Source organism: Dermacentor albipictus, chromosome 1 (genome assembly GCF_038994185.2).
Source record: "Dermacentor albipictus isolate Rhodes 1998 colony chromosome 1, USDA_Dalb.pri_finalv2, whole genome shotgun sequence".
Taxonomy (NCBI): Eukaryota; Metazoa; Arthropoda; class Arachnida; order Ixodida; family Ixodidae; genus Dermacentor; species Dermacentor albipictus.
The window spans coordinates 63,177,359-63,191,337 of record NC_091821.1 but is presented as its reverse complement, the minus strand read 5'-3'; the positions used below and the strand labels follow the sequence as shown (position 1 = coordinate 63,191,337).

Genomic DNA, 13,979 nt, shown 5'->3' with positions numbered 1-13,979 from the left:
CCATTGAAAGCGGACCTTTCCAGCAAGTATCGAACATATTTTGTATACTACTCCCTCCTCTGCGTAAATGTGCATAAGTGTACAAAGTTTTGTGTTCATTTCTGCAGGAATAATTTATCCTTTCATTTGTTATTTTACTGACCGACTGCTGTTTGAGTCAACTAGACGGAGTCGGATACAAGGCATGGTAATGAAATTTGACTCGGAGACTTGTCTTGTCGCACTATGTGCAGAGGAAAAAGAAAGGTAATATGTGTTCGTGCCTAGAAAAAGGAGGTTGTTCATTCTTTTCTTTACTTGCGTTCCTGTAATGCTTGCAAATGTGCATACATGTGGCATATCATACTTATTGTACATTATTTTGTGATGCATTTGTATTCAACGTTACTTATGATTATGTTTCGTGCTTGTCGAAGAGTGTGTAGATGTTAGATGGCCGCCTAAGCTTCTGGAAGAAGGCGCAGAAGAGATGTCTTTCGCACCCGACCAGAAGAGAGGAGTGCATAGGCGGGGTGACTAGTGGTGTTATCCTTGTGTAGTACTGTGTACCACATGTCACGCTGGCTTTGCAAGTGCTTCTTCCGGGGCTGGCATGCTTGTTCCCTCGCGGAGAAATTTGTTCCCGTTCTTGAGCATGTGTTCTCGTAGACGGCCCTTGGCACCGTCTGCTACCCCAGGCGAGGCGCTATCGTGGCCACCGGGTCCCAGAGTCCATGCTCGCCTGGAACCGCAGTGGTCGTCATTTGCGTTTGATTTTCCTCCCCAACAGTACCTGACGTTTTCTCTTCCATTAGTGCGTGTTCTTCGATGTGAGTGTCTTCGTTGCAGGCGAAAATTTGTACCATCGTGCCCCCAGTGTTAACGAGAGGCGTTGCCAGGCTGGAGTCCTCTCTATGCTGAGTACCACGTGCGCAGCATGGGGAGCAGTTGGTTCAACCCGAGCGTGTTCAGGTTGTCTTCCTCCCGGAGTCTCCTCTGTCCTGGTTTTGCCTTTCGTTCTGTTCTTTTTTTTTCTTTACTTATTCTTCTTTTTACGGTGCCACTTCAGATTAACTCCTTGCTTCCTCCGCACATGGAATCAGCCACTGTCGTGCTTTCCCCTGTTTCTGTATGTTTCTTTATTTTCATCAGTGTGTAATCAGAGTGCAGTTTCCCCCGCAACTAGACTTTCACGTCCACAAACGGTCTTACGTATAGAGGGACAGCGCGAGTGTATATGTATTTCTTTGTAAACGCCTCCCTCCCCCGCCCCCCCCCCTCACCATGCAGCGTTCCGCGCGTGCGGCGACTGTAACAGGCAAAATGCCCAAATCTCACGCGTGGTCAACGGCGCTCCGCACCATGCCACTGTCCTCTATTTAGACGCCAAGTGTTCCCGTCGCGCGTCGCGTGCCGTAGCCTGCTGCACACCACCGAGTATAAAAGTAGTGTATGCACCCGTCATACCATGTACAGACACGCATTTTTGGTGCACTGTAGGGGCATCGAACAAAGTCCCCGCCATCAGCGCTTCTGAGACGCAACTTCCCTCCCGTCATATCTATAATCCCGAAACGCTGCGCCCGCTCGAAGCGAGCCCCCGTTGCGCCTCCGAGATGCCGTGGCCTCGCTTTCGCCGGCTACGGAAACCAATTAGATCGGTAGACCCCGATGACCTGTGATCGCGCCTTAACTGTTAGGTACGCAGCGCTCTTATGGTAAAACTCTCCTGGCCTTTTTTTAACGCTATTTCGTTCCAGCCATTTCTTTACTTTCTTGCCGGCGTCTAAATGACCTTGTGAACGCACTAGGGAGTATTAACGGTGCAAAAGACCAAGCCACCACCGCGTATTGTGTGTGTGTGTATGAAGCGACGCCAATATACTGCGTTCGAACGTGCCACAAAACGACCTTACAGGTCTTTCTGTTTGTTTGCTCTCCCATTCAGACCTATTTCTTTGCCGTCTTTGGGCACATCATGATGGAAAGTGAAGAAAAGAGAAAAAAATGTGGCTGTGTATAGCTGGTCTTTAACTTGTCTCAGAGCCTGCAGAAAGCCTGTAATAGCGCGCAAAATTTGTACGATGCCTTGGGACCACCTGAAAAATAGGGTTAACTTCTAAAATTACCTGTCAAATGCTGTTTATATTACTACCAATTAGTCCGTGCGTGAATCACTGCTGCTTCATTTGCACCCGGAGCGACTGATGAAGATGCATTTACACTCTCTTCCGTACACGGTATTTCGACCCCCTCATTGCGTAAGCGCAGCATTAGGATGTCAGCTCTTCTGTCGAGTTCCACCTTTCAGCACCGCTGTCGCAAGCCAACGTTTTGACAGAAAAACCAGGGTGCTGCTAGACCAGTTCAGTACGTGGCTACTGCCGGTGCTGTCCTTTCGGCTTCTTGAGCGTGAAACTCTGGCCCGTCGCAGCTGCTCATAAGTGCGGAACACCACAGTCATTCTCTCTAGCTGCGCCAGCTATACCATTAGCTGCAGTGTAAGTCAAGGGGTTGATGCACGTAGGCATAGTGTATCTACGCGTGTCACACATCGTTGTGAGTGTGCGCCTCTATATTGCTCAGCTTTTGAAACACATGTTCACTATGACCTGTACGTCTGATTTTTTTTTTGCTTTTTCAGAGGTCCGCATTACACATAAGTAAACGCCGAACTTTTTTCTTCTGTGCTATCAGGAAACCCTGCCCCTGTAAATATACAAAGCGATCAAAGGAGAAAAAAATATTTGCTTGGGCTGGGCATCTAAGCATAAATCTATCATATGCGAGAAAGAAAGCGCTCAGTTAGAACAAAGGGCAGGATAACTATTTGCGAAGTTATGTCACCATTCCCGATGCGCATATTGCATATTTCTGTGATGGTTGTCTCAGATTAGACGTAACATATGAGACTCAAAGTTAAATGATGATTGTTGCTGATCAACCTGCATAACCGTGACGGACATAAAAATTTGCGCGATAATCGCCAACTCAGTTATAATTTAACAAAATTTAAATATTTGATTTTTCAGTTACTGGCTGACTTCACATCTGCAACTACAACATGCCTGCTAAAGTCCTTAATTAAGATTTAGTTGCTGAAATATTGTAAATTAGCAATCGTCGCATTGGGGATTATGGCGCAAAATCTGATGCCCACCGACACTATGAAGCTTATTGGCAAAAAAAGAAAGTATAATTTCGTCTCGACTCGCCTATATTTAATAATCCGAGGCAGTTGTCGCAGATACACGCGATATGAAAACCAATTTGTGGTGCCAAATTTATGGCGGTTCGGTAAGAAAGTTGCAGAGCAAACAACCCTGCGCGCTTCGACAAGTATCCCACAGTAGTCAGGCGCCAATTTATTCAGCACGCTGCGAGCAGAACGAAAGTGATATTGCTGTCTCCGAAGAGCAGGGGGATACTGCTAACACAGACACAGAGCAAACACCTGCCCTAATGTGAGGCTGCATTTGAACCGCCGTCACCGCAGTGAAAAAAAATGGGTCTGCTGCCGAAGCTCAAAGTTCGAACGCGCGAAAACATCTTTCGTTGATGCTGGCCAACATGCAATGCCCGGACCCTTCTATGCAATGTTTACGGCAGCGTGGTTTTTGAAATTAATTTTTGTTTTCCGCTGAAGGACGACGTGTCGGGGCTACATTCCTAGTGTCGTTCCACGTATGTTCCACTAAGTAAGTAAAAAAAATTAATCAAATTATGGGGTTTTACGTGCCAAAACCACGAATTGATAATGAGGCATGCCGTAGTGGAGGACTCCGGATTAATTTTGACCAACTGGGGTTCTTTAACGTACACCTAAATCTAAGTACACGGGTGGTTTTTGAAGTTGGCCCCCCACTGAAATGCGGCCACCGTGGCCGCGATTTAAATCCTGCGACCTCGTGCTTAGCTGCGCTAAGTGAAAGAAGTGAACCGAGAATGGGGTGGAGTCACTGCGCAGAGCACTCTATTGCATCACCCCTGGGATGAGGGCAGGAGGGGGGGGGGGGGGTCTTTACTGCTCTATCGTCCAGATCTGCCCATATTCTCAAGTATAATGACGTGTTAAATGATATTTATTTATTTATTTATTTATTTATTTATTTATTTATTTATTTATTTATTTAGACACTTGCAGACATTTGCACAATTGTTCGACTTATTAAGTGGGGTCTGTGTGGAAGGGATGCTCTCGAGCGTCGGCTCCTCCTTCGGTCGAGTTCCTTGCCACTGCTATACTGTATATCACCCTCAATTTCGTCCGGCATAGATCCCACGAACTAAACGAAACATATTTATCAAAATCTTCAACTTATTTACTGGAACTTGCGTGGTACGAGATCGGGGATGTGATGCCGGGTTAAAGAATTTCACTAATTACTTAACAAAGGATTTCTTTCAATATACCTGGTCAAATTATGGGTAAGTTTTGCTACATTTCGCAGCAATATATGTCAACCTTGCCACGAAAGCAATGTTGGTTGCCGCTTTCTTTCGTCTTCCTTTTTTTTTTTTGAACAATATAGGTTGTTTCGTTTTCGCGATTTATTTATTCTGGAGCGTCGATTAACGATCTACTAAAATATGAATGTCTGTCTCTCACTCTCTTTTTAGCACGGGAAAAAAAATTCTTACAAATGCCACACGTTGTTCATAGCTGTGTTTTCCCTGTGCGATGGTGTATTCAAGAAACAGAAGAAAAAAACAATTCTGGTGAGGAAGTTGTTTCTTTGTGGTTAAGCACCCAATGTTTGTTCCTTTCCCCTGTATACGGTTCGTTATCCCTGATGTAGCGTGCACCATCCTTGAACTGTCATACGCGACGAAGAGTAGTAGCCATTGAAGTGCACCTGAATGCCAGGTGGTTGACATTTTCCACGTTTATGTATAGCTGGACCCTTGGTAAATGGAGTAATAAACAGAATGTTTCTACGAAAAGTGGCTCTCATGTGGCTGTTCCTCTTTTTCTGCGCGTGACCTCGTCACACCTGTTTTCTCATCGGTTGCAAGTTTCAGCAAGTCGAGCAACCGAGGAAAAAAACGAAGAAATCTGTGGCGCCGTCAGTTCCCGTAAGTACAGTCGCTCTTCATCATAGTAATCATTTTCGTGGCGCGCGTTATAATAAATAATTACCACGCACAACCATCTCGCCGCTATCGTTATTTTCAGGTCCATTGTCGCTGTACGTTCGATCGCTCCATAATGCCCTTGCCATTGCACAACACACTGCATCAACTTTTGAATTCGCGTTTTCCTCATCCGGGCACTTCGACTTTACGAGAGAGTTCGCGTCCGTAGTCGTCACAATCCGCCCGAAGCCACCATCGATGCTTCCCGTTTCGTGAGCGAGAAGATACAGCTTCTGCCGATGCAGAGAGCGCCACTATAAATCCGATGCCACTGCTTGCCCCTGAGCGCCCGTCAACTTCCGCATCGCCGCGAGCAATTGTATTTGCCGTGCTAACGATTGAAAGTGTAGCCAAACGTAGTGCGCATTTCTAGCAGTATTATATGCAGAAAAAGCATCTTATGGCGCAATGTGGTCTCTCCAGGTGGAACACCTACAAGGGAAAACGCGAGTCCGTGTGTTGCACGAACGTAGCATTTCACGCGAACAGCACTGAAAAGTTATCTGCGAGTAGAAATACATGGTTGTGCAACATAGTAGGGTCCGTTCTACTAAAAAAATACCTGCTCAGCTTTAGAACTAACTCCAACCTGAATGCGTTGCGAGCCCTTTCGAGCGTGAGTGAGTTACGAACGATCTGGCGGTTTTCCGTACATTCAGCACGTCGCCGCTCTGGCGTATTCCCTCATAACGCAAGCTTCGATCTTGCTGATGCGCATTGTATTGAATTAAGTGGCGGAGAACCCTTGTTAGTACCAACACGCAGCATAATGCTAGAAACGGAGCCATATATGCCTCCTGCAAAAGCAAAAGCTTCGCCACTGCAAAAGCTGCAAAAGCTTCGCCACTTGACATGCGAAGCATTTGTGCCACTCACCACCTGCTACGCACCACCTTGGGAGCCTAACCCATGACATGCGCTTGTAGCATGCCGCTTATAACTAATTATGCTTCTGCTTTCTACATCAGCATTGCGGAGCCTTAAACATACTTAAACAGAGGCCAAAGAGAAATGTTATGATCGACTGATATACTTCTGGAATACCAGAAACGTCAATATTACCGCCAGTGGAGTCTTGGTAAGCTGGGAAAGATGCGCATTGTGAAAGACAGGCATGAAGTAGAGCGCCCTATAGCGTCTCATGATGTTACAAGATTATATCACATTCTAAATGAACCAATGAATCAAACTAGAAAGCTCTGAAAATTTAAATTAGAAGAACGCAAAAAAAAACCCTGGGCGAGAATCAACACAAGCCTTCACAATGTGCGGGTCGTGTGCTCTGCACCTCGTAAACTCGGTCAACTTTGAGCTTGCACTCCCGGAAGCAAAAGAGCGCATGACTGGGGAAAAAAGCACGTAAAGCCGTTCGTAGAGTGCGCAGTCGGGGTGGTTTAAGAAATACCCCTGTCTTGTGGGATGCGTTGCGTGAGGCAGGCCGGTCGGTGCGTGAACGACCGGTCTCGTGGACACGCAGCGGAAATGTGCATTTTCCCACGCACTGCGAAAGTTGCAAGTGCGTGCTATTATTTGGCGAGACAAATATCTACATTAGGTAGAAGCAAAGACACTGCGGCAAGCGAGCTCTTGGAGGCTTTCTTTATCAAGCAGATGGGGTGGCTTTCGCGTTAGTGGCATGCGTCGACTAATGGAAGGGAGACGCTAGATTACTGGAAACCCTAAATTCACAAGGTATTTAGGTCTGAGAAAGAACCGGCTGAGTTTTTCTCTTTTTTTCTTTCTTTTTTTTTGCACCCGTGGTGACGTTTGTTTTCGCGCATGTGCGGACCATCAACTCTCATTTCACCTTTCCCCGAGATGCATGATGCTGTTGTTAGTGAGCGCTTGTGCTGTTCAGTCTCGTCCTATTAGTGAAGATCCTGCGTTTAGTCGGTGGCGTGGCCAAATGATGACACCAAAAATGGCCGACGGCAAGAATAAATCACATAAAAAAAATACTCGGATTGACACCAAGTTCCACACGGACGTTGCTGTAAACAAAGTAAACTAATGCTTTTAAAAAGAAAGGTAAGTAAATTTCGGTTTGGGTGGGAATCGAACCCGGGCATCCGGGTTGCGAGATGAGCACGCTTCCACGGCGGCTCCGCGGCTCTAGTTGGCTAACTGTGTGCCTAGTATTTGCGTCATTGGCACGTCACGTCGCAGCCACCTGCCTGACAAAACGTGCGGCGTAACGCGTGCGTCGTTGAACACGTGACGGCGCATCCAATGGGCAGGTGGTGGCGCCACGTCATGAGTATATAAAATGAATGTATGAAATAAAGAGCATAAATGTACAATCGAATGCCGCTGAGCGGTCCTTCGAGTTGTGAGCACCTCTCGGACAAGCGAGCGCGTTTTCATTTGGCCTTACCGAAGCGCAGTTAAAACGCAGGTGAGAGCTTGCGCGGACAAGGAACGTGCAGAAATAAAACATTTCACCAAAGCGACTATAATTTTTTTGCATTCCCACACGTAAGGTAATCTTAAGTGTCTCGGCCAAACTATTTTCTTGTGCTCATTTAATTTTACTTTTTATCGTGAACCAACTAGCCCAACAACAAGTCGTGTTAAGCTCTGGAAACTGTTCCTGAACCAAAACCAACCCAAACATTAGCAGAATACTACGAAACTCGTCCTGTCGTGTTAGCGTACACCCGCGCCGCAGCTCCAGCCACGCAATTCGAAACGAGACATTTTTCGGCCTTCATTTTCTATGCTTAAAATAAAATCATATCTTGGGATTTTGCGCGCCAAAATCACAAGCCCGTTGTGAGCCACACCGTAGTGGGGGACTCCGGGGTAATCTTGGCCACCTGAGGTTATACTTAACGTGCACCTAAATCCAAGTACACCGGCGTTTTTGCATTTCGCCTCCCATCGAAATGTGGCCGACGCGACCGGGATCGAACTCGTGATGTCGAATTTACCAGTGCAACGCCATTTTCTATGTTCTTAACCAACCTTTTTCCGCCAAATAGATTTACGCCGAGTTTTGTAGAAATGCACGACCAGTGTAAGCTTGGTGTTGATCATTTTAAGGTACTTTATGTAGGATGAACGAGAAACTGCTTGATCTGTGCCAAACGTGCTCTAGCAAGTGCACGTGCTCGCGCCAGCCTCGGCGGCACCACCAACACTGGCGCGAGCTGTCAATACAGCGCACGTTCAGAGCCATTCCGAATGCTCATGCTCGATCACAGTGGAGGGGACCGTACTGTATAGAAGGGTGTATCCAGGGCGTTTTCTGCAAACAAATACAAGAGGTAACTCTTGGCCTTGCGATCGGCCAGTTTCCATAATTACGGTTAGTGCGCGGATTTGTCTAGTATTCGTGCTTGTGGCTTCAAACGTTCATGCGACGTTCCTTGTTACGCTTTATTTTTCTCAATTTTCAAGCACCGAGCTTTCTAAACGCATGAAGGTAATTAGACTTTAGGCATGTGCGTAGTCAATGCGGATTGTTACACGCGTAACACTACCTCTTGTCGAAAGTGATGAATTCGCAATGTCCCGAAGCTGTTTAAAGCCAGGAGCACAAAGTTTAGGCAAATTCATAACCCCCCCTCCATCATCATCATTCTCATGCTAGTTAAACGACCATACTTGCGGCTCATGCAGCGCCTAGCACCAGAGTTCCTTCCAGTAATTTTTCTAGGAAACTACGGGTACATCGGTCGTGTGCCAGCCAGTTCCTACATAGGTTTCACCGCATGCGACGTGACGACTGCCAGTTTGATCTTATGCCATCCAAAGAATTTCCTACACTATACTAGAGGAAACTCTGGCGCTGCATCGTTGAGCCATATGTGAATGATGGGGAGTTCGTGGATTTGTCTGATCTTCATGCTTGTGGATTCAGACGTTCTTGTGGATTCGTTTGTTTCGCTTGGTATGCCTTCGTTGTCGTATATTTCACAGAAATGCAGAAGACGCTGCGAACACGCACAATCGCTACTAATTGCAACGGTCCACGTTGTCGTGGTGGTCAAATCGAAACGCGCCAAGCGTGTCAAGGCACTGGTTTGCCCGCGATAAATTCGTAAGGGCGTTATTATGTCGCTTGTCGATACCGATCTCGATTCTTGTCGATGCATGCGTCCGTGTCCTAATAGCTTCAATAACGGGCGTGCGCTGGAGGTCCTGTGTTCGAATCCTGCCATCGGACAATGTTAATGTTGTTGATTGAATTATTTATTACGCAGTAAATTGTTGAAAATGACGAGCTCAAAAAGTCCCGAAGCCGTTTAAAGCCAGAAGGACGAAGTTTAGGCAATTGATCCACGTGCTTGCCATTATATCCACGTTGTCTCAACCGCTCCCACTGCAGCCTACGAAGACAGTAACGCCAGAGTTCCCTCTAGTAATTATTGTATGAAACTCTATGATGTCATCCACATTCACTATCATGGTTGGGAACGGCGACGGCAAGTTTGCACATACGCGAACGTAAGCACCTTCGAAAGTGGAGTCGAGGACAGCTATACCGGCCGCAACGCAATGTGGAAGCAAGCTTACGTTGGTTCTTCGACGTGCATCGTCCATCTCGTATTAAAGAAACAGCGGACTCGGCGGCCTCAATTTTAGAGCAGTACTATAATACACGCGCTACTCTAAACAAACATGCAAGCAAATAAAAGTCGTGCGACCACTGAGGGACTCGCAAATGAACCGCAATGAACGATTTCGCAGCGACGCTCACGGTAAACACCTCGCGCTCGGCGCAAGTCACCGGAAGCAATTAGCTGCCTACGACGCCTTCAGCTGGACGATGACTTCGCATTGCGCGTAATGCAGGGATGTTTTTAATAATTAAGCACTGCTTAAATGCACCTTTATTTCGATATTTTTTTGGGTCCGGCGCAAATGTCTTTCAGGACTGCTTTCTTGAGGAGCAGCTGCATGGCGCAAGTCTGCTTTTCGAAGATGACGCAGCGGTGTTCCCAGTGCTAATATGCGCAGGCGTTGTCTTTGTTGCCGTACGAGGACGCAGGTTTTTCCGCAGATTCCAGGCGGCAATGCTAAACCTGCAAAATATGAATGAATGAATGAATGAATGAATGAATGAATGAATGAATGAATGAATGAATGAATGAATGAATGAATGAATGAATGAATGAATGAATGGCAAATTCGCGACGGGAACAAAATGGCATCAACCGTCCTTGTGCAGAAGAATGTTTAGAACGTCCATTGTTTGTGTCAGTGATAAGCACGCGAGCCACACCCAAGTGCCCAAACAGGTCTGTGGCACTCAAAAGACTAGACAAACGAATTTTCATTGCTAGGGGGGGACTCCGGGTTAATTTTGACCATCTGGGGCTCTTTAACGTGCACTTAAATCTAAGTAAACGGGTGTTCTTGTACTTGAGCGTGAACAAAGACTTCTGGTGTTGCGCGTTATCGTTGTTCGACAGCCTAGCTGCGCATTCTCGGCTATAAAATTCATGTGCCCTGTTCAGGATACTGTGCTCAGACGTGGTTGACGTCCACTTTTCGCATTCATGGACAGAAAAAAATACGAGTCGAGGCCCCGGCACTTTCGTCTTTGTACTTCGGCGCTTGTCTTTGTATTAATAAAAAAATGCAGTCACAGCTTGTTGAACAATCTATCGAGGTCATTTTATTAACAATATATTTTACTAGTTGGCAACACATCATATATTTACGCTGTCTGCGCGATACGCGTACGAACATTTCAAAAATTATGTTTCGCGTTAAAAAAAACATAATACCCTTTCATAACTTCTCACATGCATAGCAGACATGTACAGCTGATGATGAATCACGAATATTTTAGGCCGGCCACAAAAGCAACTTTTTTCACCTTGAACACGAACCTTTTTGCAAAAATTTGGAATATTACAGTTCTTTCTTCAGGAGATTTGCAGAACCTTCAAGAATTCAAATAATTTTTGGCTATTCTGTGCTAACTGGGCTACCACTTTACATTTATTTTGTACGTTCTGGGTTTTCCTGTGCTCTGAGAAAGAAATTAAAACTTTACAATATCACCGGCTTTTGCCGGTGCCAGAAAAACTCGAAGTATTCAAATATTTGAAATATTGGTTATTTTTAGCTGTGACAACATCTCATTGTCTTGTCATGCACGTCATTTGAACGAGTGGATCATGCCATGTGTCTTGGAAAAATGCTGATTGGTGCCTTCTGGTTCAGCTGGGCAAGAACGATAAATTTTCTCCAAAATGCTACAAAATTTTGGGGAGAGATATAAACGGGGAAAAGGAGTTTTGAACGTCAACAAACATGTGGAAATTTTTCAACTTTGTCTGTGACGGTCGAAAAAACGCTGCTTGATTTCGCGCGGAATGACCCCAAAGCCACTAAGCAACCACGGTGGGTACATCGTTAGAACCAAAAGGTAAACAAAAAGGGGGACATTAATTTGCATGACACAAGTGATTGCTTTTCGCCCTTTTAAGCAATCGTGTTAAGTTTATCTTTCTGGCGCTGTGCAAGTCTGTGCACCTGCTTTCAGTGGTGTTGTGTAGCTCAATAAAATACGCTGAAGTACGCAAGGCAAAGTTATCAGCTGGGCAACATATGTGAACACCGCTGACTCTTACGACTTCTGCGCAGTAATTATCAGATAACACAGGCACCTCGAATACTTTCTCAGTTATATTGTTTCTGTGGTGTTGGCCCTGCAGGTGCCCATGTCATCGTCGAGGCCAGCTTTTATGTCCCCAAATAAACTATTTGCTGACCGTGTAGCTAGAAGAGTGGCCTCCTCCTAGTCAACCGATCAGGACCTCTGGTTGAGCCCAGCAGCCCGCGGCAGTGGCGGCCACGGAAGTTCGGCTTAACCGAATTCGGATGAACCCCCCCCCCCCCTCTAATACCAAATAGTCGCACAATGTTCCTTATGTCCGAAAATTCGGCTTAACCTACTTCTTCTTAATGAGCATCTTTTGCGTTTTATATAGTAACGGATGGGGAAGAAGTAAATACATGATGCAATATAGGCGACAAAAGGCTGTTCGCCGTCTAACAGTCACAGACTGTTAAATGCCCTCGTAGACCTGAGGACATTCTCTTTGTTCACTGCTGTGTTAGGTGTCGGTCGTTGAAGTTAGCCTTAACCACTTGGTTTCAGCGCGACGTGTTCACATGTATACCAAGCAAATAAGGGGGCCGCCATCACCTAAAAAGAACTTCCGTTGCGGCGATAGGCGTGAAATGGCACAGACGTAAACTTTCTCGTTTTCAAGCTTTTTATTTGAGCTGAACTCAAGCTGATAATGACATTAAATGTATCATATAATGTAAGTAAGCCTTTTGGTGTCAAACTCTACAGAACCTTCATATTTCTCTTCGTTTATAAATGAGAAGTATTTGGTATAAGTTTCGATATTCGGAGTTCGTTTTTTTTTTTTCGAATATTATTATTCGATTCGATGCAATCATTTCCCTATCGAACACCCCTAAATGTAAATTTATTATGAAGCGGTCGAGTTGAGGCATTCCTTTTTTTTTCTGTTTTCGGGCACCTAAAATCGCTAAATGTAGTAAACGAGCGTGTGCAACGGGCCCGAAATGATTGCCGAATGCGAAACTGATTAAAACAAGTTATTCTTTTTTTTTCATCCTGCCTTTGGCTCACAGTTCGCAATTAAGCACCGGAATGTTTGCACGACGAGTTGTGTACTATACCATTACTGACAGCAGAGTAATTTCGCGTATGAGCCGCACGCTTGAACAACTGCTTGCTACTCTGTCTCACCTCGAAAATTTTAATGTTTTAAATTCTGAATTTTCTTGAATATTTTTTTTTAAAATCACATGGAGCATATACTGTACATTGCGCGCTTCAAGTGGATTACCTGAAGAGGCAGACGCTGCTTTCGCGACAAACCACGATGTCCAGGTTGCTCGTTAAAGAAAATTCACTAAAAAAGCTTTTTTTATGTAATGACTCTAGGGCACATGTTCCAGATGCAAAAATGAAGCCGAGCACCACAGTGAAGTCACGTGTGATTAGCATAGATCCCAAACACGACTTGCCCCACTTTCGAGATATCCGACCTTAAAGCGTGCCGCGGGATGCATCGACTTTCCAGTGAACAGCTGGTTCCCAAAAGAGCTGTACCAAAAGCGTGCCTAAAGCAGCTCAGGATGATCTTAAGAGGAACGCCGGTGCGTATTCCAGTGGAGTTTCGGGAGGCGTCTGTCTCGAAAATGGTCCTAGTTTTACAATTTCCCCTAAGCAGACTTCGCTTCGTCACAGCTCGGCTTCAATATCGCAATTAGAGCGTGGACCCTAATGTGACTAATTAAGAAAATTACTTAGTGAATATTTTAATTAGTCACTGGGGCATTGTGATTTCTCGCACAAATAATATGCGCCTCTTCGGGTAATCCACATGAACAGACCGAATTGCGCGATTTGTCAGAGGCGATCTTTGTTATTGTACTTGAACTAAAATAAACAACAACAACAGAAACGCGGGTGGTATGAGCTTTCTGACGTCACATTATGTAACGACGGGCCAGTCATTGCACGTTCAAGGCAAATTCTAGTAGATGTAAGTCCCACTACGACGCCATATCAGCGGATATTGACACGGTTACTACTTACTCACAGATCAGTTTCCGGTGACGAGGGCAAGGAGAGCTTTCCGGTAGTCGCCCGAGGTGTCACTCTGGGATCAAAATAGCAAAAACGAATGAATATACCGGCTAGGTGAAACATAATTCGTGTACTCTAAAGCAACAAGGAAGGAGACGGGCAGGCGGTAGTGCTTCTATAACGACTAATATTATTCGATGATGCGACGTTAAATGTAAAGCTATCATGAGAAAAAAAAAGAAAAGTAAAAACACTTCACCAAAGAGCGCATCCG

At 45.5% G+C, this 13,979-nt stretch overlaps 1 protein-coding gene across 2 annotated transcripts in view; it reads right to left on the bottom strand.

The window, feature by feature from the left end:
* Positions 1-9,917: 9,917 nt before the first annotated feature.
* Positions 9,918-13,979, bottom strand: part of LOC135912491 (annexin A4-like) — a 39,460-nt gene continuing 35,398 nt past the window's right edge. The window contains exons 13-14 of one of the 2 annotated variants that reach the window (XM_065444935.2): positions 13,715-13,778; positions 9,918-10,142 (exon numbers count right to left, since the gene is read on the bottom strand). In XM_065444935.2, coding sequence (XP_065301007.1) covers positions 13,722-13,778 — 57 coding nt within the window. In that variant the 3' untranslated portion in view covers positions 9,918-10,142; positions 13,715-13,721. The remainder of the gene's footprint in view (positions 10,143-13,714; positions 13,779-13,979) is intronic. The other variant, XM_065444936.2, reaches the window with a different exon arrangement.